This window comes from Zophobas morio, unplaced genomic scaffold, assembly GCF_036711695.1.
Source record: "Zophobas morio isolate AGI-343-1 ecotype UQ-CSIRO unplaced genomic scaffold, CSIRO_AGI_Zmor_V1 ptg000024l, whole genome shotgun sequence".
NCBI classification, from domain to species: Eukaryota; Metazoa; Arthropoda; class Insecta; order Coleoptera; family Tenebrionidae; genus Zophobas; species Zophobas morio.
In genome coordinates, this window is record NW_026972129.1 from 7,117,082 (window position 1) to 7,140,670 (window position 23,589).

The following is a 23,589-nucleotide window of genomic DNA, read 5'->3' on the forward strand; positions in this document are numbered from 1 at the left end:
GTACATTATCAATCAACACCAGAAGTGAACGATACCTTAAACGTTTTTAATACCTGAAAAATTTTATCTTCTGAAATTAGTGGGATTGCAACAGTTAGACTAGGTAAATCAGGTCCAGTGAAACTAAAATTTAAATTTGGATTAGAGACAGTAAAAGCGCTATTGAAAAATGTGCCAAAGCCGTTGACGATGTCAACTGGGGTGGATAATTCAGAGTTTGGATAAAACATAAGACCTGGAATTCTCGAACTCTTTTTCTTATTATGAATGTACGACCAAAATTTCTTCGGATCGGAAGAGATTTCATTTTGAATATTATGCATATAGTTTTTGTAAGCTGTGATTGTTAGAACTTTGTCCTGAAATATTTAAATTTATCAAGATAACATTGAGATTTATTGCATTTTTACTTCTTATAATAGTAGTTTTTCTGACCAATACGATTAATAAGATCCTGGGTAAACCAAGGTGGAAACCTGCGATTTCTAGTATTATTAAATTTAAAGATAGGTACGAAGGAGTCAAAAGATTTATACAATAAATCATAAAATACTGAACATGCATCGTTAATATTTTTGATGCTTTGAAGATTTGACCAGTCAGTAGTTAGAATTGAGTTTACAATTCAATGAAGTTAGCTTTTCTAAAATTATACTGTTTTGAATTTGAATTCATTTGAAAATTACTAATAGGTTTAACATGATGCTGACATTGAATTTCTAACGCAGGATGACGTTGTTACAAGCATCATTGAGGACTAAATTTAAATTATGAGCAGCACAATGAACATATTCTTGGTTTTTGAAGTCCTGAATAAGTCCCACTCATGTGTGCAGCTCCGTCGTAACCTTGTCCACGACATCTTGAAATATTTAAACCCATCTCAGTAATGCTAGCAAGAATATTTTCTGCCCAACTTGCAGCAGATTGATATGTGCCTTCACGCAACCCGAGAAAAGACTCATTAATGCAAAGATTTGTAATTTGATTATTTTCATCTTTTTCAAGCATTACATATCTAATAATCTGGCTTAATTGGTCCGTCTTTGAAATGTCTTGAGTAGTGTCCGTAATTGTAGTGAAAAACGGAGAATTTTGGATTTTTTGTAAAATATTTTGTTTCACTTTACTGCTGATAATAATATGTACTAACTCATTCTGGATGGCGGGACTAATATACTTGAATCTATTAGGATTATTTTCCGATAAATGCAGTTTTAGCACAGGATCATATTTAGCCAGCAAGTCAATAATAGTTAAAAAATTACCTTTGCATGGAGAATTTATATTTTCTCGATGCTCACGAAAAGGAAGATCGCAAATAGCTAATGTAATTTGTAACATCTGCAATTCGTTTTAATATTTCTCTCCATTTATTAATTTCTTTTTGTTTTTGGCAAAAAAATTATACTGTCTATACGTAAGTATAGAGCATCAGTATAAATATCTTTTTTCCAAAGATCATAAACCCTACAGGCCCCGAAACGGAAACGACGACGGAATTTTCATGATCTTTAATTTTTTTTTTAAAGGCCTTGCCAGTCATTGACGCCCTTGCACCAAGCCTCTCTAAAATGAATATCGTTTCTGTCTGCAAATGACCAATATATAGATAACCATTTTCGTTCCACTTTAATCGTTGTAGGAGTGACAAATGTATACCTTATAAGAAACAGAAAAACATCTACCTTTAGCGTCTTTTTTAAAAATTGTTTGTACCTTACATGGCCCAGTCTTTCGAATTATTTGTTAAATTCTGAAGTATCTAATTACCATATTACTATATAATCCCATATCAGAATGAAAAATTTCATCTTGAAGTAAATTTTCATTAGTTTCTATTACAATCTGGGTTGGTGTATCAATATTTTCCCTGGCTAGCTTTTGATCGTGTGCCTAAGCGTCGTCTTCTGTTTAAATTAGATCATTATGGAATAAGTAAGAGGCAGCCTTCTTCGCTGGATAGACTCCTTTCTCACCGATCGTTCATTTAGGGTCAGAGTTGGCAATCCTCTTAGTGCCCCGGTTAAATTACTGAGCTGAATCCCTCCCCAGGGTTCCCTACTCCGGCCCTTGTTGTTTGTAGCTTATAGGTACGTCAGATATCACCAACGGTAATGTGCTATGTAGCCAACGATGTAAAACTTTACAAATTTAGCGCGAACTGTATGATTTTAGGCAACGATGTCACCTCAATCCACACCTGGTCCCGTGACTGTTTAATTCCATTAAATATGTCTAAGTGTATGGTACTCCACTTCGGGGGACAAAACCCTCGGAATTGTTACTGCTTTAATGGCATCGAGCTTTCCAAAACGAACACCTGCTCCGATCTAGGTGTTACCATTACATCAGATCTTTCCTGGTCAGAACACGTTGCTTGCATCACCAGGAAGGCTAACAAAACAGTGGTAATACTTGGTTTCTGGAATGTCAGCAGAATCAAAAGCCACGTATGTCTCGTCCGTCATCCATTACAATAATTTTTCCTGACTGCTTTGGAGTCCTTTTGCCCACAATTTTGCAACAAGCTCTCTTTGCCCGAACTTTTTGATCATGAGTGTAGTAAAGAACTGTCTTACATTTAAGTGCATTAATTTCCAATCTCCTAGCTTTCTACCTGATATATTCTTATAATCACTGTTTCCAGTGCGCTCATATCTTGATAAAATGTTATACAAAAATCTTCTATTTTGGCTTTCGTCAGCAAAATGAGACACAGTATGATACCTGTCGTTAGGGATATTTTCATAATAGTGACATACACATTTAGCAAAGTTTTCTCTTGCTGCACGTTTCATTTTTGACAGTAAATTATTAACAAAACCTGATGTCACACGCTTTATAGTTTGACAACTGCTTAATAATTGAATTGCCAGTGAATATACCTAGGTACTTGATTTAAAATAGTATATTATTCAACGAACGGGTAATGATGGCAATTATTCACGAAAATGAGGGTTTGATCCCACGAGCCGAAGGCGAGTGGAGCAACTCTTTTGAGTGAATAATTGCCATTACCTTCAAGTAGAATACTATACTTTTTCTACGACTGTCAAATGTTTTGGCTTTAAGCTTGTTAAAAATAGGTACTTAATTTTGTTGATATAAGAACCAATTATTCGAAAGAAATTATTTAAGGATTTTATTTATTTTTGTAAAACTTTATCATACACTGAAATTGATTGGAATGTTGAAACAATTATAATTTTGTTGATAACAACTAATTATTCGAAATGAATTAATTAAAGGGCTTATTTATTTATTTATGCGTCACATACATTGTAATGTTAGAAAATTTATAAAAAGTAATTCCCGTAGAGGATGTCAAAAAAATATTGCTATTTTCATTTTTATACGTTGTTGTCGAGGAAGTAGAGCACCATTTCGTCATCGCTCCCCATTTTTTAACAAATTCACTCAAAATTAAATTAAATAATAGAACAAAATTCTATTTTGCTTTTTGATACAAACAGTTATTGTTTTGTTTATTGTCATAGTTATCTCATTTGAGATGCGACTGCGATTTAGGTGACAAAGTGAATAATGAAAAAGCTCTCACATGATTGGTGGCATTAAGTGTGAATAATAATGGTAAGTTGCTCTGAATGGCTGGATGACCGTGAATAATGCAAGCTGTGGATAACGAGTATTGTTATTTAAGAAGAAATGCACCGGTATTGGGCATATTATTTGATAGTCATAGAAAAAAAATACTTGTTTATTAGAGTCATTATATTTCATCGATCATAGTTTATTATTTGACGAATACCAAACATTTATTGTCTGTATGTCACTATAAGCATTAAATGAAATTATTATTATTATCATTATTATTAATAATAGTGAAAACACCTAATGGATTATTTTAAAATTCTTACCATATTTTTTCACAATTTTGAGGATGGTGAAAGTTAATATGCTTAAATAAAAAGTCTTTATGGGTTATTTAATAACCAACCCCTATTTTTATTCCATGTAATTTATAATATTAATTCAAACAATCATTAAAAAATAAAAGCAACATTTATTTGTTATCCAAGCACATGTTGGCGTGTTGAATCATGCGTGTTGACAGGTGTTACGCGATATAAAATCCAGAGATATGTAAAAGACAGATGCGGTTATAGCTTTCCCGATCTAGGGCCAACATCTATGATCTAAGAGTAGCAATACTTTGTGTCGCCTATCCTTTTCTATATCAGCACCAGTACTATGGATTGCCAACATCGATCACTCTCTAAAAGGTGGTTGTCTTGTTATTGGCCCGTTCTGATGGCGGCAATTATAAATAATCATAACCACCCACAGTCTGAGTGGTCTGACAGGGACCGGCACAAACACAAGAACGGCCATCAACGACAAACGTTGCGCCAACTGATTGGTTGCGCCGTACAGAGCGAGACCTTCAGATATCGGGTTACCATTGTACGTACTAGAGAAAAAGAGGGAGATATAAACGTACAGTGACATCTTGGGTCTAAACGTATGTCCACGAGAACATTAAATATCTGTATCTAGTCTTTTACATATCTCTGATAAAATCTTGTAGATTACCTGTAGGTATATGCAACACAAAATACAAGTTTTAATCCTTTCAACTCACTGTTTCTATAAAAGATAGCTACGTTTATAAATTATTATCCATCTGAAACAAAATAATTGTATTTCTGTAAGAGTTGCTCTTCTTTGTACTTTATTTAACTTTCATCTATTTTATAAGTCGATTTTCCAATGGAAACAGAATTTAACGATCGTCAAAACCTCCAGATTAAAAAATTAAAACACGATTAAAACTTCAGCTAACTCATCGACACGATTACCCACTGACTGAGATTTTAAACGAAGAGGATTTAATTAAAAAAAAAAGTAATGAGCAATTTAAAACGTGTATGCCATGATTAAGTGGGACTTATTACAGCTATTAATTAAAAAACTTTGCTGACATATTTTGGCAGTGCTTTAAAATATTAATTTTCACTAATATTACAATCTGTCACTTCTAAAGTTCCAGATATTTGAATGGCAAATATAACCGAAGTTTTATAATGTACCTAATGCATAAATCGCCATTTCGACATGAAAAGATAGTCATTAAAATGGCGGACAAATAGTAGGATTCAAGTTGATATATTAATTGCCTCGCCGCCTATTACGTGTACCTAACCGAAGTAATTTAGGTTCAAATAATTTAAAGGATTTTACACATCCTCTTAAATATCATAGTAATTTAAATGCATGTATATATACATTTGTAGGCTAATTAGACCCCTTTATTCTTTGGAAAATTCATATATGTGCCTACTTTCGGAAAAGTAATATAAATACGACTCATTTTCAGCTTAATAGTACACAAATAAGCTCTTTTAAAGTAGTGGCTCCAATTTATTGTTACAAGAAAATGTTTCAGTGAACAAACACTAAAGAACTAAACTAATCTTATTCTTGGTTACAGTGGTGAAATATTTAATCATAAGTATTAATTAATCCATTGTTAATAGTGTTTATTTTATGCTAAAAAATTATCGCATCCTTGAAGACTGCTTCCATGTCAGCTGTCAATGTTAGCCAGTGACGGTACCATAAAACCAATGGATTACAGAAAAACATTAAAAATATTGAATTGTTATTATGTAACTTAAAAAATATGAAAATTAATTCACAATTCTTAACTAATCCATTACATTAATAATACTATCTCGTATACTTCGACTTTCTTTGGAATGCACTCTAGCTTCTAGCACGGTCTTTTAATTACCCCTTTTTGTTTTTTTCGAACTATTAGAACTCGAAATAATGAAAACTTTTTCAAAATGTTGGTTTTTATGTTATGCCATATCAGTACACTTTACAATTTAGAATATTTTCAACATTTTCATTTTGTTTTGTTATACTTAAACACAGATACGTAAGATCGTGATTTTTCGTTAGTATATAATTCGATAAATTCATAAAAAGAATTTCTAGAATAACAAATTTTTGGAAATTATGACTTGCAGGAAAAACTAAACTGTTGGTTCAAATTTCTTCAAGCACGCAAATTTTGTGTATGATTTCTCAATTTTTTTCGAAATACGAGGGCCGATCCCTATGCCTCGCCCCTGACTTCTGTCTAATAAAAATTTGTTTCCGAAGGACTAAATGTAAAAGAATCCAAAGGATTAGCACCTCATTGTTCTAACCTAGCACCAAGGTCCACCATTGGAAGATAACGAAAGAGTACAAGGAGGACGCATTAGTCCTAAATTTATTAATGAAGGGAAGGAATACTCGTGCTCGTTTGATTCAAGCTAGATTTCATTAAACCCCAAAAAACTAATTAATTATACTTATATTTTCTAATTATTATTATTGAAAATAACAATACAATTCTAATCTTAAGCAAGTAAGAAAAAATTACGATTTCAAAGTAACTAATGCATTTACAATATTATTTAGTGCCGCAGCATTACTTTGTACATCGTTTGATTGGTTTCTTAAAATCTGCAACTATTCTTTAATTTGAAGCCTTTTGTTTAGATAACTAGCATAGTCGTCGTGGCTTGCCCGTATACGTTTTTGCCTTTTAGAAACAAGGGGGACATTCGTCACCGGTGTTGGGACTGTTTGGGAGGGCAATTTGCGATGGCTTACAGGAGGCGAGCAGGAATTTTGTGTTCTAAGACCATTACAACTATTAATAGACAAAGGGCTAAGGGATGACGGTACATGAAAACGTACATCAACAGATGTTGAGGGCCCATTACTTGAAATTTGGTGTCTCTGTCCACCCCCAGTCACTACTGGCTGTGGCACATTAAGGCCTCTGATAGCCATGGGTAAAATTAAAGTGGCAATATCTTTTTCCATCCGATGTATTGGTTGGATATCTGCGGTACCGCCCGTAGTTTTTTGTTTTCTTTAAATTTTTCGCATCTTTTTGTTTCGTCCGCATGCGCAGATCCTGCCACGTCTAAAATAAAAATAAAATATACTAATATTTTTATTTTTCCCCAACTTTCACAAAAAAAAAGACAGAAGAGTTGTGAAAAACTGTTCTTCGGCTTGTTCTTCTTGAGGCCCATGGACATCGTCATCAAATAATCCTAAAAATAAGTATTAAAATTTTCTGAACTGTTATCTAGACGATTTCAGTACCATCACGAATATTAATTTCTCCCAAATCTTCAGGCGGAGGAATGTTATTTTCAATGCACAAATTATACAAAACCACACATGCGTTTATAATTTTTCCGGCCACTTCTGGCATATAATGTAACACTCGATCTTTTAAACAACATCTGAATCATCCTTTCAATAAAGCAATTCATCGTTCTGCCAATCTTGTTACTCTCTTATGTTGTACGTTAAAACGATACATAATGATGGGGGGAGGTACATTGGCTATATGGGTACAGTCTATGCATCCTATTACTCCAGCAAATCCGAAATCGTTATAAAATCTATAAGAAAATCTAGGTATAATTGAAGCTCTTGGAAGTTTCTGGGAAACTTAATGATTGCATTTAAAATCTCTGGTCTATTCAATGCTTCTGTACTTCCCGTACACTTCGGCTTACACTTTGTTGGGAGATGCCGATACAAACATTGTATCCAACATCTGCCTGATAGCTACCACCAGCATAAAAACGCAAGGCTGCAAGAACCTAAAAATTTTATGTAGAACCTACATTCTTCTGAAATCTTTACTTTTTATAGAGTACCTAACATACTTAAATGAAGGGAGTTTTGTAACAGATATACTTACCCGCGTATTTAGAGCTAGATCTGCCGATTTTAGTTTTGAAAATGTGGTTCCACTAAACTAACAATTTAATTAAACAGTATCTTATCAACCCTCAATAACTTGATAAATTGTTTTAGGGCAATTCAGTTGAGGTATTGCCAGTACGTCTCGAAGGGGGTTCCAAAACCTCAACATCTTCGTTTAAAATATTTTGCACAAAATCATCCATCTTTTTTTAATATTTAGGGGAAAGTGGGGCATAACCGGGTAGTTAGTGTTTGACGATCTGCCAACATGAAACTGTTGCTTAAAAATTGAAAAATGTTTTTAAGGTACATATATGCAGATTTAATTCTAGTTTAATAAATAATATTAAATTTCTCAGAAAGTAATCGCACATTATTTTGCACCAGTTTTTTAGGAAACGTTGCACCCCCCCGGTTTTGCCGCAGTGATGGGATATAACCGGGTACTTATTTCATAGAGTAATTAATGAAAAAAATAAGATAAAAAACAAATATCTTTAATTTCAGACAAAATATAATGCTACATTTTACTGCACTGAATAGCATAAAAGGCTCTCTAAAAGCAAATATCGCACACAAAATCGTCATCCTCTTCTGTAACATTGCAACAAGCTTCATGAGCCCAGCTGCGACACTTCGTGCACTGTATCCATCCCTCTTTTTCTTGTGAGTTTGAATACATATCGTTGCAATATATGCATTCTGCATCACTTTCAGAATCTTCTTGGGAGAAAGAAGATTCTTTATGATCGCGACTAGATCGTTTAACGGCTATGATCGTCTTATGCTTTTTTTTTCCCATTTGTACTTTTTTAGGAAGAATAGGGTTGCTAAAAAGTTTTCTTTTTTCTTTGGATCCAATTTTTTTCTTGCGTGCTTCTTGTTGAGCAATAGCATTTTCCAAGTCTACTTTATAAGGCGTAGAAGTGAGAACAACTGTTTTACCTTTGCGCCTGTCGTTCGTTTTTCATTCATTCCTTTCTGAATGAGGGGGTGGCTTGAGAGTTGCAGGTGAAACGGTGAATGACGAATTTAATGAACTAATTTTAGAAGTTGAAGGTGTAATATTCTTAGAAGTGAAAGCCTCAGGCGAAGGAGTTGTACATAGTAACCTAGCAATAGATGTTTTTTCCGGACTTCTTAAAGAAAGTCTTTTATGTCTCTGTAATAATCCATAAAGCCAGTCTTTTCCAGCGAGTTTTGTTTCATTATTGAATGGATGTTGAATGTTGTTTTGAACAGCTAATTCATAAACTAAACTTTGAAGTTCCTTGAAAGTTAAGCCAAAGAGTCTGCTTTCTAACAGCAAAATATATGTATTCCACCAACTCATTTTATTGCTCATCTGAAAATACTGTTTTATATCGGCCCATTCCTTTTTTGCTAGCTTCTTCCAAACTTGCTCCTTGCCGAGCTTTCTTTACTCGATCTTCTACAGTACTTTGTGGTACATTATAAGATTTCGAAGCTTTTAAGTAACCCATTGTGCCAGACAATACTGCATTTATTGCCCCTAACATGCTAGCCTGCGCCCATGACTGTCTTTGCGTTTTCCGTTGATAATTTTTTGGCATGTTTTGGTTCTGAAATACAAGATAAAAATAGATATATAACCGAAAAACAAATTGCTGCTTAAAAACGACATTATTTACTAGGTTGTACCTATATTAAAAAATGAATGATTGGGTAACATCGGATACCCGGTTCTATCCGCTGATAAGTACCCGGTTTTACCTCTTCGTCACGTGTGAAATGAAACATGATATCACTCATCATACACAAATGTTAGAGATTATATTAAGAGTTTAAATAAAACATCAATAACTATGAAACAACGTAATTCACTTACCAGAAATTAGAGCTCCCTTAAATGCACGTCACAAGAGTATTAAAATCACACGAAACATCAAAAGTTTTGCACTGAAAACTTTCAACGATCGCTAGTGTCAAACAAGCATGGATGCATGCCTATTGACTAGTCCTAACTACATTATCGCTTGTGAAGAAAACGTGTTGGATACCCATCGCTAAGTGGCATGAGTTGTAGGGGCTGTATAAACGGTACTCGGTTTGATCCGACTACCCGGTGTTGCACGACTTACAGCAACAGCACATGTTAAAATATTTCAGAATATAAAAGCACACAAAAACATACATATTTCTCCCAAAATGACAAATCTCATCGAAAAAGTATCAACTGTTTAAAGTCACGCGTTTCCATATGCCTTTTCTCATCGCTGAGTTGAATCATTGTGTCAAGAGTAGACGTTTAAAAAATTTCACTAAAATCACGTCATTTCAGTGAAAAAAGCCACAAATGAAAAAACTCACTCGGTCAAGAGTAAGATCCATGGAGTGTTGTTAATATATACAATTTCATCGAGGTTCCTTTACATCCAGTGGAATATTGCAGTTGGAATATGGCTGGCCGTGTCACGCCGAAGAATAATAGGGCCAAGATTTTTTCACAACACTATTAATGGACAACGTTAAGGGCAACAACTGTTGGAACCATTTTTAGAACAAGTGCATCCAGAGGAATTTGAAGGTGATTTCTTTCAACAAGATGGAGCTACGGCTCATACTACTCAAGATAATTTAGGATTTCTTGAAGAGTTTTGCCCTGGGCGAGTTATGAGCAGAGGCCAGCCAAGTCTCCAGATCTTACTCCACTGGACTTCTCAATTTTTGGATTTTTTAAAGATCGGGTCTACAAAGAACAAGTTAATAATCTGCAAGAATTAATACAACGAATTTGCTTAATATGCAATGAAATAACAGTGGACACATTGCAGCACATTTTTAATAACATGAAACGTCGTGTGCTTAGGGGGAAGTCCCACAGTGCCGAACACTTAAGGTTGAGTGGCAATAAAAAAAAAGAAGGTTAATGTAGATTTATTGTGCGCTATACTCTTGTCAACAATCATACACATTTATAAAAATTAACGAAAAATCAATAGAATACTAATTTTAATTTAAAACAAAACATAATCATTGGCATCCATATTTGGTTTTTTAAACTATGGCACCTAGTACCGAACATACTTAAAAAATGGCACATATGACCGAACACCCCTGAAAAAGGTGACATCTGTCACACATATATTGGTCAGAGCACTCTGGAATATCAGCGCATGCCTCATGAGCCCACTCCTTACACGAGTTGCCCCGAATCCAGTCCTCGTCATGTCCTTCTAGACAAATAACACATATCTTGCGTTGCGTGCATAGATTGGGACTGCTGCTGACAATTTTCTTTCAATGATAAAGCTTTTGTCTTTTTTTCTTATCTTTTTTATTAGTCTTCTTAAATGTACCACGAAGTACTTTATTTTCTTCTTTCATTTTCTGTTCGTTTTCTTTCATTTCCATAGCCAATTTATAAGGAGACGAGGTAAGGACTTGGCTTTTCTCAGCCTTGCGTTTCCTTGCTTGAGCTCTTTTGTTGGCAGCGTCTGGCAAAGGTGAAATATTTAAAATCACTTTTCTCACGACATCCAGACTAGTAGAAGGTTGATGGTTTCTCGACGGTTGCACGATGAGAACTAGACGGAAAGACTTTTCCAACAGAATCCGGGGGCTAACTAGCTCTGTCTCTTTCGTTTTCACTGCAAATGGCCGTTTTTATTCGATTCCTTGCTGTAGGTTTAGTATGCGTTCGGTACTACCGGCCGTTCGGCGCTAGGGGACTTCCCCCTATATGTATGCAACAAAATGGTGGTCAGCTCGAACACTTGGTGTAAAATAAATTGTGTTTCTTTGCAAATTTTTTTTTTAATAACTTTGGAAACGTTAAAGGTGCGAAGGTTCAATAAAGTAAAACCGTTATGTCTTGTGTCTACTTGTGACAAGCACATTGCACAATATGAGATCGCCAATTTTGTCAAACGGAAAATCACCAACTACAGAGAAGAAATTTAAACAACAAACAGAAAAACTAAACAGAGATTGAGTCAACTTTATCCTTCCAGCGATCGAGTTTTCCGGGATACCAGTCCTACATAATTATCTAATCACTTTTCAAGGGCATAAACGTTGCAGTTTCTTTCAATTATTAATTTGGAGAGCAGCATTTTTTAATTTTGCATGGAAAATCCATAAGCGACTAGACGAAAATCATTTTGAAACACCTTGTATTTACGTAAAGAATTAAAAAAATATAGACAATTTAACACCAAAATATATTTGTAGTACGAAACTGCCTGGATGTGCAGATAGAACTTCATTATTCCAAAGCGACGATCTATATTAACAATTAGCAAATTGGCGCCAGTTTAAGCGTGTCCGTTTAATAAAATGAACATACAGGGTCATTATAAAATATTGTAGTCAACTCACCTATGAAAAACAAATGAAATTTTTCTCGTGCCGCTAATCACCAAAATGATTTGAACTGTTTTGAAATGTCACGAACGTCCAAACAAATCTGTCAGATGTGTCAAAAATTGAAATGCCCGGTTCGCGGTTTAATTTCATTTTAAATAGACACGAAAAGACGCCAGGCCAGAGCATTAAGGGTTGCAGTGTTACCGAGCATTTGTGAACGCCACTGCAATACATTTCAGTTTCAAAAATTGTAAATTGTCAGAAAAACGTTTAAGGGCTTTGTCATGAATTACACCTTGGAAAGTCGATTGGAGTTGAACAGAATAAATCATCTGGTCTGTTTTGCAAAGAAGCAATAATTTTTCAAATAATGAAATCCAAAAAGTGAGGTTAAGTTTGTCGAAACCAATGAACACGGTAATTATTTAAAAAATTACATTTTTATAGGTACCCTGAAGGTAAAAATTGTGAAAAATCACGTAATGGACAATGGCAGAGCAAGTCTTATCACAGTTAACGAACACTATGAGTACCTAATGAGTTTTTGCAGTAAATAATTTTGCCAAAGTTGTGATCCCGCGAAAGTTCTGTTTGTAAATTGTAAGGAATCGTCAAAATATTGGTTCAGACATGGTTTGTGACCGGTGCTTTTCTGTTGAAAAAACACAACTGAAATCCTTGATCTTCATCCCTACAATAGGTGAAAATTGCTATGTCCAAACATTACCTTCAGCTTTGCAGTTTCTAGATATCTGAAACATGCCAGATCTGCATAACAGGAATGTCAAAGAGGTTCTACCCAAAACACGCCCACATGGCCATCCTAATATCAAGATTTTTCAAAATTTCTATAAGAAAAAAGATGAAAAAACCAATAAAATTTCAGGAGCATAGTGTTAAGAGTTCTGTAGCTGATTATGAGATCTCTTGAAACAACAGAATGTTTAATAAAGATTTTTAACTTTCCTAATACTAAAATTACAATTATTACTAAACAGTAAGTTGAAGTAAGTTTTAAATTAAGAGAATGCAACTAACACCGAAAGAAAAATGAAAGTTACTGAAAATAAAAAACTTTATTGCAGTACCTACATACACTTTCTACATCTAATTTTGTTTATTGATCACATTCATTTACTTGAAAAAGTATCAGGCCTATGAATCGTCGTCTGCTAACCACACACCAACCTTCATTGCGTGTGATGGTGTTTCTTCAAAAGCGTGAGTATTTTCTATACACCAAATTCTGAAGTTCTGTCAGTTGACATAATAGCCTAACAGATGAAACCAGGCTTCATCAGAAAAGAACGACAAATCGAGAATCCCGTTATCGTCCATATCAGCTTGAAACCAACTACACTACCCAACGCGGCAAGGAAAATCAGCTGGTTGCAGCTCCTGAACCAACAAAATCTGGTATGGATGCATATGTAACTTCTCTTTTACGATTTTCTGACATGGGCTGTATGGTACTCCGGACAGTAAAGAGTTTTGACAAAGCTTTATTCGGACTTTGTTCCATTCTCATCCTTAAATCTTCAACAACGTCTTCACTAACTTGAGGTCTCCCCGTCGGTTTTCACTTAGAAATGCTACCAGTGTCGTTAAATCTGGCCATAATTCGCCATATAGCGTCTTCAAAGATTCTTCATCAATGACAACAGAACATTTCACTAGATACTCGTTTTTAGACGCCTCCACAGAGTACACTCCATCCCCATCCTCATTTAACACCCCATTACGGTAATAGGCATGATGATTGCGCCAAAGAACTAAAAAAATCATTTGTAACACTGACCATAGTTATTCCTCTCTGTTCATTACCTGAGATTATTCCACAATGATCTGTAGTTTTGATAAAAACTGTTTTTTGAGACACTTATTAAAGTTCTAACAAAGGGGAAGACAGCAAAAATGAAAACAAGACAAGTCAATTAACGCACAAAGTGAGGGAAAACGTACCAGTACAAACGAAAAAATTATTGACATCTGACAGAATTTGATGAAGCGTTGAAACAGTGCAGCCGCTAATGTCAACTAATGTGGCGCTAAAAATAAAAATTCCAATATTAGTGTAATCCTTTCCACAAAACTGAAAAAGGCGGCACAAAATGTCACCAAAATCATGGCCTTCTTCGACTACAATATTTTATAATGACCCTGTACATATTACAGAACTGTGCAACTTTCCATACAATATAACCATTTTCCAAGTACATTAAAATGCGTATTTATCATTTTCACATAGTTTTCTTACCACTATAACATACAAACGTGCTTACAACAAAACAAAATTAAAAACGTTTTCTTACGGGATTTACGTGAGCAGAACTGTACAGCGCATCTTTTTTAAAAATGGCTCTAGAGATTCCCATATTAAATTTTATATCCCATGTTAACTCATGTTTTGAGTAAAGATTCAGAGTTGAAATTTGTACTGGATCATCTTTTTGTCATTTCTTGTCGATTTAATCAAATGTTATGCTTTAAATTAAAGAATAATAATAAACAGATTAGTGTTCATTTCATAAAGCTCGTTGGAACGACATGCGCCCATAATTCCCACGATCCCACCTTAAATAAATTGTTCCTATTACATTTGAGGAAAATGTAATAATGTTATGTATGTTATACATGTCTTGATTTTCTTTGGTGTCAATGTCTAAGATTTTTTTACTTCATATCCTTTTCATTTTCTTTTTAGAAACGAGCGTAGTGTGCCGTATTTGTCGAGATCTACGTCGTGCGCTATGCGTAAAACCGCTTTTAGCATAGAGTAAAAGAACCACAATGAAGAGGACTTATATTTTTCACTTAATTCCGCAAAATAGGCTAACACAACGTTCTCGGAAAATGACTTTATCTTCTTTTGTATGCGCCAGTCCATGAAAGTGTGGTATACCTCATCGTAGAAGTGTTTCTATTTTTGGGGTAACAAATCGGAAGTAGTTGATCCTGCTTTCTGCAGCATTTCTGCTGGTATACAACTTATCGATTCTTCTGAATCACTCTCCATCTTTTCTTCACAAAGAACATGAGTTAGATTTATGGAATTATGAAATGTTTATTTGTATATTTTTTTCATAGTTACGATCCAGTATCTATGTCTACAGTGGTACATCAGAGACATTTGTTGCAGTCGACAATTTTTAATTGGTTTTCAAAAAGAAATAATTGGCCATTATTCCCACACTATTATTCGAATAATAGATATCATTATTTATAAAAAATGGCATATACACTGACCGGTAAAAAAACCGGCCACCCTGAAAAATTTCGCAAAACCCAACTTTAAAAATTATTAATTTAACTAGTAATCGTTATTTAATTAAAGAACCTATTAGAGCCGTGGGGTATTCAAACCGGCGAGTCAATAACAAATCTATTTAATTAACTAAGTACAAATGTCTTAACAGTTCTTCAGCGATTACAAAACAAAAACACATGCCGAAAACATTGTATAATAAATCTAACGTGTAGGCAACCACCACCACCTACCAGGTCCAATACTAAGTTGACAGTTCTCTGACAGTCCCTCTTGAAACATTTAACATACGACGTCATGCCCCGAAGACTCGATGTACCACGTGTGCTTCGCTCTCGGCAAACCTTCAGTCAAGAAATCTGCGATCTGTTCTTCCGTTGACACGTAGCTCAACGTAACTTCCTCGCTCTTGATAATGCCACGGACGAAATGGTGGCGAATATCTATATGTTTGCACTTTGAGTGGAACGTAGGATTTTCTGTCAGCTTCATTGAATTTCTGTGGTCGCAAAAAACTACTAAATCAGCTGATTCTTTAAAACCTAGCTCGCGTAGAAATCGTTGCAAGTAAACTGCCTCTTTAAGGCACACTGACATCGCCATGTATTCTGCCTCTGTGGTGGACAAAGCGACCGTTCGCTGCTTTCTTGCGCCCCACGCTATCGGGCCACCGTACAACAGGAAAATGTACCCTGTGTACGATTTTCTGTCTTCAGCACAGCCTCCCCAGTCAGCGTCCACAAACGCTTTTATAGGCTCCAAAGTCGATTTATACGTCAATTCCACGTCGATGGTTCCTTTCAAATAACGTAAGACGCGCTTCGCTGTCCAAGCTGACTCACTGCAAATGAGATATCTGGTCGTGTGCTTAAGGCCCGATAGATGAAAGCTCCTACAAGTTCCCGATACGGAAGTTTAAGGTCCTCGCAGCTCTGCACCTCATTCTTTGTCAGCTTCGTACCTGGATCAACTCGAGTAGCCACTGGCTTGCACTCGGACATACCAAATCGCACAAGTACTTCGTTGATATATCCCCACTGGTGCATCGTCACATTGCCGTTGGCTTGATTAAATTCCACTCCTAGAAAATGTTTCACGTCTCCCAGCTCCTTCATTTCAAAGTGATTCGATAACCTTCTCCTGATTTCAGTTATCTTGTCCTGCTCACGAAACGCAATCAAAATATATATCTATTTTTTTTTATTCCAAAAAGAAACTTCAACAACAGTACTTTATTCATTGCTTGAAAAGCAGTAATAAAAGGTGTAGCTTGTAAGGGGGTTATTGTGTGGAGGATATCGGGTCTATTAATTGTTCAGCATTTTGTAAAAGCTTTCTGCAAGCATTGCCTTCAAAAACATTTCCTTGATAATTTATTGGTATTAGTTTTAACTTTTGAGGCCAAAGTATTGCTTTTTCCTTGCCCAAGAGGAACCAAACCATTCCAAAACATATGATTGACAAAACCTTGGAAAATATGTAGTTAAATACATTTTTCAATAACATACACATCGTCATTTTCTTTTGAAAGAGGGAGATTTACTGTACTGTGACAATCTTTGGCATATTTTTTTTTCATAACCGAGATTGCTAACTCTCTTATACTCTGTTCTTAAATCTCCGTGTGTCTTCAGTTTCAGATATCTACATTTTGTTTTCAAATCTTCAACATTCTCACAAGATTCTTTATCACAAACTTCATTTGAATTATCATCATCTTTCAAATCTTTAAGAGTTACAAAGCAGAAGGGACTAGGATAAGTAGATGAAGCAGTCTGTTGTCCATTAACCAATAATAATTATTTGATTACCAAGAACGAGAAATCAGCGTTCGCTGTCCAGTCGGGAAGTTTTGCGTACGAAGCTTAGCTTAGTACGCAAACCCCCAACGTGACAGCGAAGCGATATCGTCCGTGGTAAACACATAATTTTTTTTCATAAGTACTTCTAACGAAGATCTTTTGAAAATTATGAAAAATTAAAATGTGGCACTAGATCGCCTAAAAACAATGCCCTGTAAAATGTTCAGGATCTAGTAGTTTAAGAAAGGCAGCAATTACTTTAGGCACTTTTCCAATCATATTAATCCCTATAGGGCAATTAATACAATACCCACTACGGTACGTTAAAAAAATCGCCGGTGGGTTACTCTTTTAGGCCTTAAGGTTGGCATATTTTTTAAATAGGTCAATCCAATTTTCATCTGTCACGAGGAAAGTTCTGGGCACACAATTTTTGGTTTCCGGTATAACGACCATTATGGAATCAGCTCTATATTGTATATCATCTACACACATATTCAACTCCTCACGACTACATGCCCGGTTATAACCCATGATTAAGATAACCTGAAATAAATATCATATTTGAATTTGAAGCTACAATAATGGTAACCTACTTTCATTGACAGGTATGTCTTATCATCGGCATCACTCAGAAATGTTTTTATATCATTCTCTTCTAAAATTTTAGGTTTCTTCGGAGTATAATGTCGAGATGCTCGTTTCAACAAAACCTGCAGTTTGTTAAATTTCGAAATATCAACATTCTTCTGTATACTCAAGCAGGACTTCAACATCGAGTAAATTGTCCATAACGTCGAACGTGTTCGGAGATGACGTGAACATTATTTTGATTGCACGATGATACGAATTTTTCGTACTGTTTCATATACTCCTCACGAGATTTATCGGGTACTAAGTTTTGAACCGTACTTTTGGCAATTTCACGGATTTCCGGAGGCCTACATAAAAGATTGTCTTGATTGTCTTCCATTTTAGTACTTTGTGACATTATAAAACAAAAGCCGACTAGGTTAGATTTTCACTTTTAAAATGAAGACATCATTGATATTAGGTACCAACTGTCACTAAAATCTCTAAATCGGCGAAATGAAAAACGACATAAAATGGCAAATTACAAAAAATTGTATAAAACACTCGTTTGATAAGACCTTAAAGCACTCATTCTTTAAAAAAACGAGTTGAATTCGTCCTTTAAGATTTGTCTTATGAAACCTGTTTTTTAATATACTATTTTCCCACTAGCAATCTCGTTAAATGAAATTGCATTCATGGTTACAAGTATCGGAAGGTTGCCATATCATTTGCTTATTTATTAATCCTTGACGACGGAACTTAATTCATTATATTCCTACGAGAATATAATTCATGTAACACATGACTCCATTTCATCCAATAGGATTTGTTCATGCCCTTAGTTACATGTCTATCACAGCGATAATAATTTTTTGCGCTGCCATAGTTGTAATTGACATTTTACGTTGACACGTGGCGTGTCGAAATGGCAATGAAAAAGGATCTAGTGCCGCAAAATACAAACGAGGAATTTAAGCTTTGAAAAAATAAATTGATTATCACAAAGTAATTACTACTAATTGATAATCATGTATCTAAAGTTATTATAACAAAAAGTGGCTCGAAATTTTAAAAAAGCGCAATTTAAGTTGTAATCTTAAATAGGGGAATTTGTTGATCAAAATTTGGATTTGTAGTAATTTGACAGTTGACACTATTTGATGGTTTGGTTTATGTTGTTGACAACTATTATGTTATTACTATTTGTTAGTAGTTCTTGTTAATTAAAAAAACCGTTTCAACTTGACGTTATTCGCAACCTCACGCTGAATCATAATCACAAGATTCTCTCTGATCTGGAGCCGTAAATAAAAATGTTTCCACTGGTAAGTATTTCAGACTTCTTGGGCTTGTGTCATTCTGCCGCTTTAAAAACGCTGTTAATTTATAAAATTTCGAATGATTTATGTTATGTTTGATGTCAAGAGTACTTTTCGGAACTGAATATATTGTCCACAGTGTGGAGGCTTTCATAATTTCCGACTTAATTTGGAAATAAACCAAGAGCGTCGTTTCAGAAAATTCGCGTATTTTATTTTCTTCGCACCACTTGATGAATTTTTGATATTCTGCTTCATATGGACCTGCGGATTTTGCAGGCAACAAATTTGCAGTTGCTTTATCTGCAATTTTCTGAATACGTGCACGATTTTCCATTTCAACTTTGAAATTCAAAAGCTAGCCCGGACAAATTGACAGATTGGTATTTGACGTATTTGGTAATAAATTCAATACCAACATAATTTCGGTTCAGTAATATTTATTCTTTTAGCGATTGAAAAATGTTATTTTTACAAAAAGGCAGCGCAAAAAATATTGTATGATACTCGGGTGAAAACTCCATTGCATTACTCACTTACATACAGCGCTCGACTGCGTCTCGCGCCGTATTCCCGTTCGTAATGCAATGGACCGTTTTCAACACTTGTAACATAAATAACTATTTTCGCCAGCCGTCTTAAAAGATGTCACTTTTAACGTCAATTTTGGACGGAAAACTTGACGTTTTTGTGAGAGTAAAAAAAAGTTGCGTTACTAAAGTAACAACGTCATTTTTGCCTTTTTAATCCTAGCATTATTTTTTTTTTTTAATCCTAGCCTTAAAAAGTTTTCAATTGTTTTATTTTGAGAATGAAATGCTATTAATATTTTCCAATTTTATTATTAACTTACATTGTTATTAATTACACTGCGTTTCAAATAAAATGCACCACCTAGAAGGAGTAGGCGTAGAATGTTGAAATTTGGTGGAGAAGACTATTGCACGTAGACAAACATTTGATTAAAATTTCAAAGAAAAAATAAAATGTCTAACACAAGAAATGTTAATAATGTGTTAAAATTCCACGTGCACGAATACAAGACTGTATTCTTCTAGGCATGCTTAAAATGAGATGATCTATTGCCTGCTGGGGTATCTCATTCCAGGCATTTTGAATTTGTTGTAGACATTCTTCCAAAGTCTTTGGAGGATGTGGTAAATTGCGCAGCCTTCTATGCATTAAATCCTAAACATTTTCGATTGTTGATAAATCTGGTGATAGGGCAGGCCAGGGTAAGAAGTTGACGTTATTTTCGTCAAACACTCTTTAAGTTAATATGGCCACATGAGGCCACGCATTATCTTGTTCAAAAGATGTTCTTCGACGGTTCGAGAGATAAGGAAAAAGAAATTGATTTAACACGTTAACGATGTAATGCCGGGCATTTAGCGTGCCTGGAATGAACACTAAGGGAGTACTTCAACAGATGTGTATACCATCCCATATCATTACTCCAGGTGTTAGAGCGATATGACATCTCTGTACAAATTCCAGATTTTACCTTTGGCCTCAAGGCCTTCGAACACGTATGCGTCCATCAGAGTGCCACAAACAAGACCTAGACTTGTTCCTAAACATTATGACATTCCACTATTACAGCCATTGCTGCCTGTCTTGGTACCAGTGAAGCCTGGTAGTTTTGTGTTCTTGTGGTAAGGGAAGTTTGCAGTTTGGACGATAAGATCTCAAGCCAAAGGAACGAATTTGGCGGTAGATGGTACTCCTCGGATTCTGTGCCCAATTGCTGTCATCCAGTCCATCCCGACTGATCGTTATGGTTACCAAGGGTACTGAATAACACTTCTTCTTAGCAAATGATCTTCGCGTTCTTGGGTGACTCTGAAACGGTCGGTACCCCTGCGACGCATTTGTAGCTCTTCGTTGTTCCATTCTCGACTTGTTCTTAATATCGTAGAATCCGTTGGGCCGAGTCTTCTGGTGATTTCCCGAAATGGTAAACTAGCCTCATGCATCCCAATCATTCGCCCTCTTTCAATAGGTGTTATCTGTTGAAAATTACCTCGTGTGTGAACTCGTAGCATTTTTGCAAGCACAATAATGACAAATGTCAAGTAAAATTGCAAAAGAATCTTACTCAAGTATCTTTAAAACATAATCAAAAAATTAATAAAAATCGAATAACACTCGGTATATTATCTAAACAAGTAGTAGTTTTTCTTTCAAATTTTAATCAATTGTTTGTCTATATGCAACAGTCTTCTCCACCAAATTTCTACATTCTACGCCTACTCCTTCTAGGTGGTGCATTTTATATGAAACGCAGTGTATTTAAATTTTAAAATTAATATTGAATGTACAATAAGAACAACTGCGATTGATTTGGATTAAAGATTTTCCGTCACTATTATCATTTTTCATGCGGTCAGTAATAATATTTTGCGCTAACACTTCTACCGCTCCTGCTGTCTGGTTGGTCACAGTGTCAAAATTCAGGTTTACTGCTCCCACATTCCTACTTATTCCGTCTTCACGTGTGATCATTCTATTCGTAGTTCCACTACTTGTACCTGATTCTTCTAGGTTTACTTCGCTCACATTCCTATTCGTTGCGTCTTCATGTATTTTACTTGTGGTTTCACTACTTGTACCTGGTTCTTCCAAACGAAAAATTTTTTTTGCTACATCTTTTTTGTGTTTAAGAGACTCTTCTATGTAACCTTCGGCTACACTGTCAGATTTCCACCCACCGTGCCTCTTGAGGGACGTAATATCACCGCCAGAATCCACAAAAAGCGTGGCAGAAGTCCGACGTAGGCAATGTCCGCTGTATTCTTTAAAGTTTTCTAGATTTAAATATTTGGCTACTTCTTGGGGTACACCACTAATTTTATGAATGCCAACTACTTGTCGATGGCACATTCCGTCGACATATTTAATAAAAAAACGACCTTCATTAAACATTTTTGGACGAAGCGCAACATACTTTTCGTAAAATTTCAAATACTTTTCCCCCATAACCGTAAATGATCTGGGTTTTTTCGTTTTGGTATCAGGAATTTTTACCAATAAACCTGCTTTAATATTTTCAATATCTTCAGTTTTTATTTGTAATAGTTCGTGACACCGACAAGCTCCGCTAACGCCAAAGATTACAACAATCTGAAAAAAATTCGTAAAATAAATATAAGCTCTTCATTAGGTTATAAACATACTTTCATCATCAGGAATTTGAAATCCGGAGCCGTGTCTAAGAAAACTTCTATTTGTTCATTAGTTAAAACCCTTGATTTCTTTGGAACGTATCCTTCTCCTTGTTTCTTTATAAACGCTTTTAATTTTGAATACTTTCCGATTTCTATGCCATTTTTTATATTTAAAGTTGCTTTCACCATGGAATACTGCGACCACAGTGTGGATGACTTCATTTTTGTAGCCAATTCGGAAAAATATACCAATAGGACGTTCTCAGAATAAGTTTGAATCTTTTTCCCTTCGCACCATTTGATGAAGCGGGTATACGCGCACTCATACACTTCGCGCGATTTTGTTGGTAACAAGTTCAGTACCACGTTTTGTGCTTCTTCTAGCACATCGGGAGGTAACTCTTCTTCAGGATTCATTATTAACACTGCAAACGTTTTCACAAAACAATGGTATGTAAGCAAACAAAAAAAGCCTTGACGACGTGGATACCAGACTACTTTGCAGATTGATTCATTTCTGCTCGATATTATTGTTATCAATATTTTGTATTTTTGAGATTTACTTTTTGGCTGGCGAAAAAGTAGTATGTTTCATTCGGATTAAAAGTCAGTTTTTGACTCGCAATTTTGCATCCGCTCGGCTTCGCTTCGCTCCGCCTCGCAAATGCAAAATTTGCTCGTCGCAAAAAATGGGACTTTTAATCCTAATAAAACAATCTACTATTATTGCCTTATTGTGGTCTGTTGCTACCTAAATTTAAAAACTGTCAAATTTGACAAATTTTAGAATTTCATAAAATTTTTTGTCTATTATGGCTTGCCAACATTGGGGGCAAGCTCAAAACGACGAAATCAATTCTATGATAAAAAAATATGTTCATTTATTATATTCTCATGTTGAATATAACTCGTGATATGATTAATAATCGAAGATATGGCTCGTGAAACCGAAGCAGCACATTCAACTCGTGCTTCGCACTCGTTGAATCTGCAGCTCGGTTTCACTCGAAATATTATCGATAATAATCATATCACTTGTTATATTATAATTGAAAATAATAAAGATGAACAAAATTAGCAAAAATCATTCTTTTTATTTATTTATCATTATTTTTTTAAATATTGCGCACAATGGAGCAGTTCGAAAAAGATCAGTTGCCTAGAACCAAAGTCTCGTTTCTTTGTATCGGAAACAGGTCTACAACATTGAATATTCACACCACAAGTGATCGCAGTTTTTCGGAGCGTTCCATCATGTACGCCAACAGTACATTTTCTGTCACCTTTGCTGCGTTTCGTCTTCGCATCCAATCTTTGAAATAAGTGTATGTACCTTCATAACGCTTTGAGATTTGGAGGGTAATAAATTTTCACAAGCA

General features: G+C 35.1%; 1 protein-coding gene and 1 long non-coding RNA gene across 2 annotated transcripts; one reads left to right on the top strand and one right to left on the bottom strand.

The window, feature by feature from the left end:
* Positions 1–768: 768 nt before the first annotated feature.
* On the bottom strand, positions 769–1,344 carry LOC135135576 (uncharacterized). The gene has a single exon (XM_064064673.1). The coding sequence runs from the start codon at positions 1,342–1,344 to the stop codon at positions 769–771; it is 576 nt and encodes a 191-aa protein (XP_063920743.1).
* An 11,774-nt stretch (positions 1,345–13,118) lies between these two features.
* On the top strand, positions 13,119–13,586 carry LOC135135424 (uncharacterized). Its single transcript, XR_010281538.1, has 2 exons — positions 13,119–13,302; positions 13,343–13,586. It is a non-coding gene; the product is annotated as an uncharacterized LOC135135424 (long non-coding RNA).
* The last annotated feature ends 10,003 nt before the right edge of the window (positions 13,587–23,589 follow it).

Bases quoted from the DNA above. Each gene is read 5' to 3' on its own strand.
- LOC135135576 (XM_064064673.1), bottom strand. From the start codon at position 1,344: ATGTTACAAATTACATTAGCTATTTGCGATCTTCCTTTTCGTGAGCAT.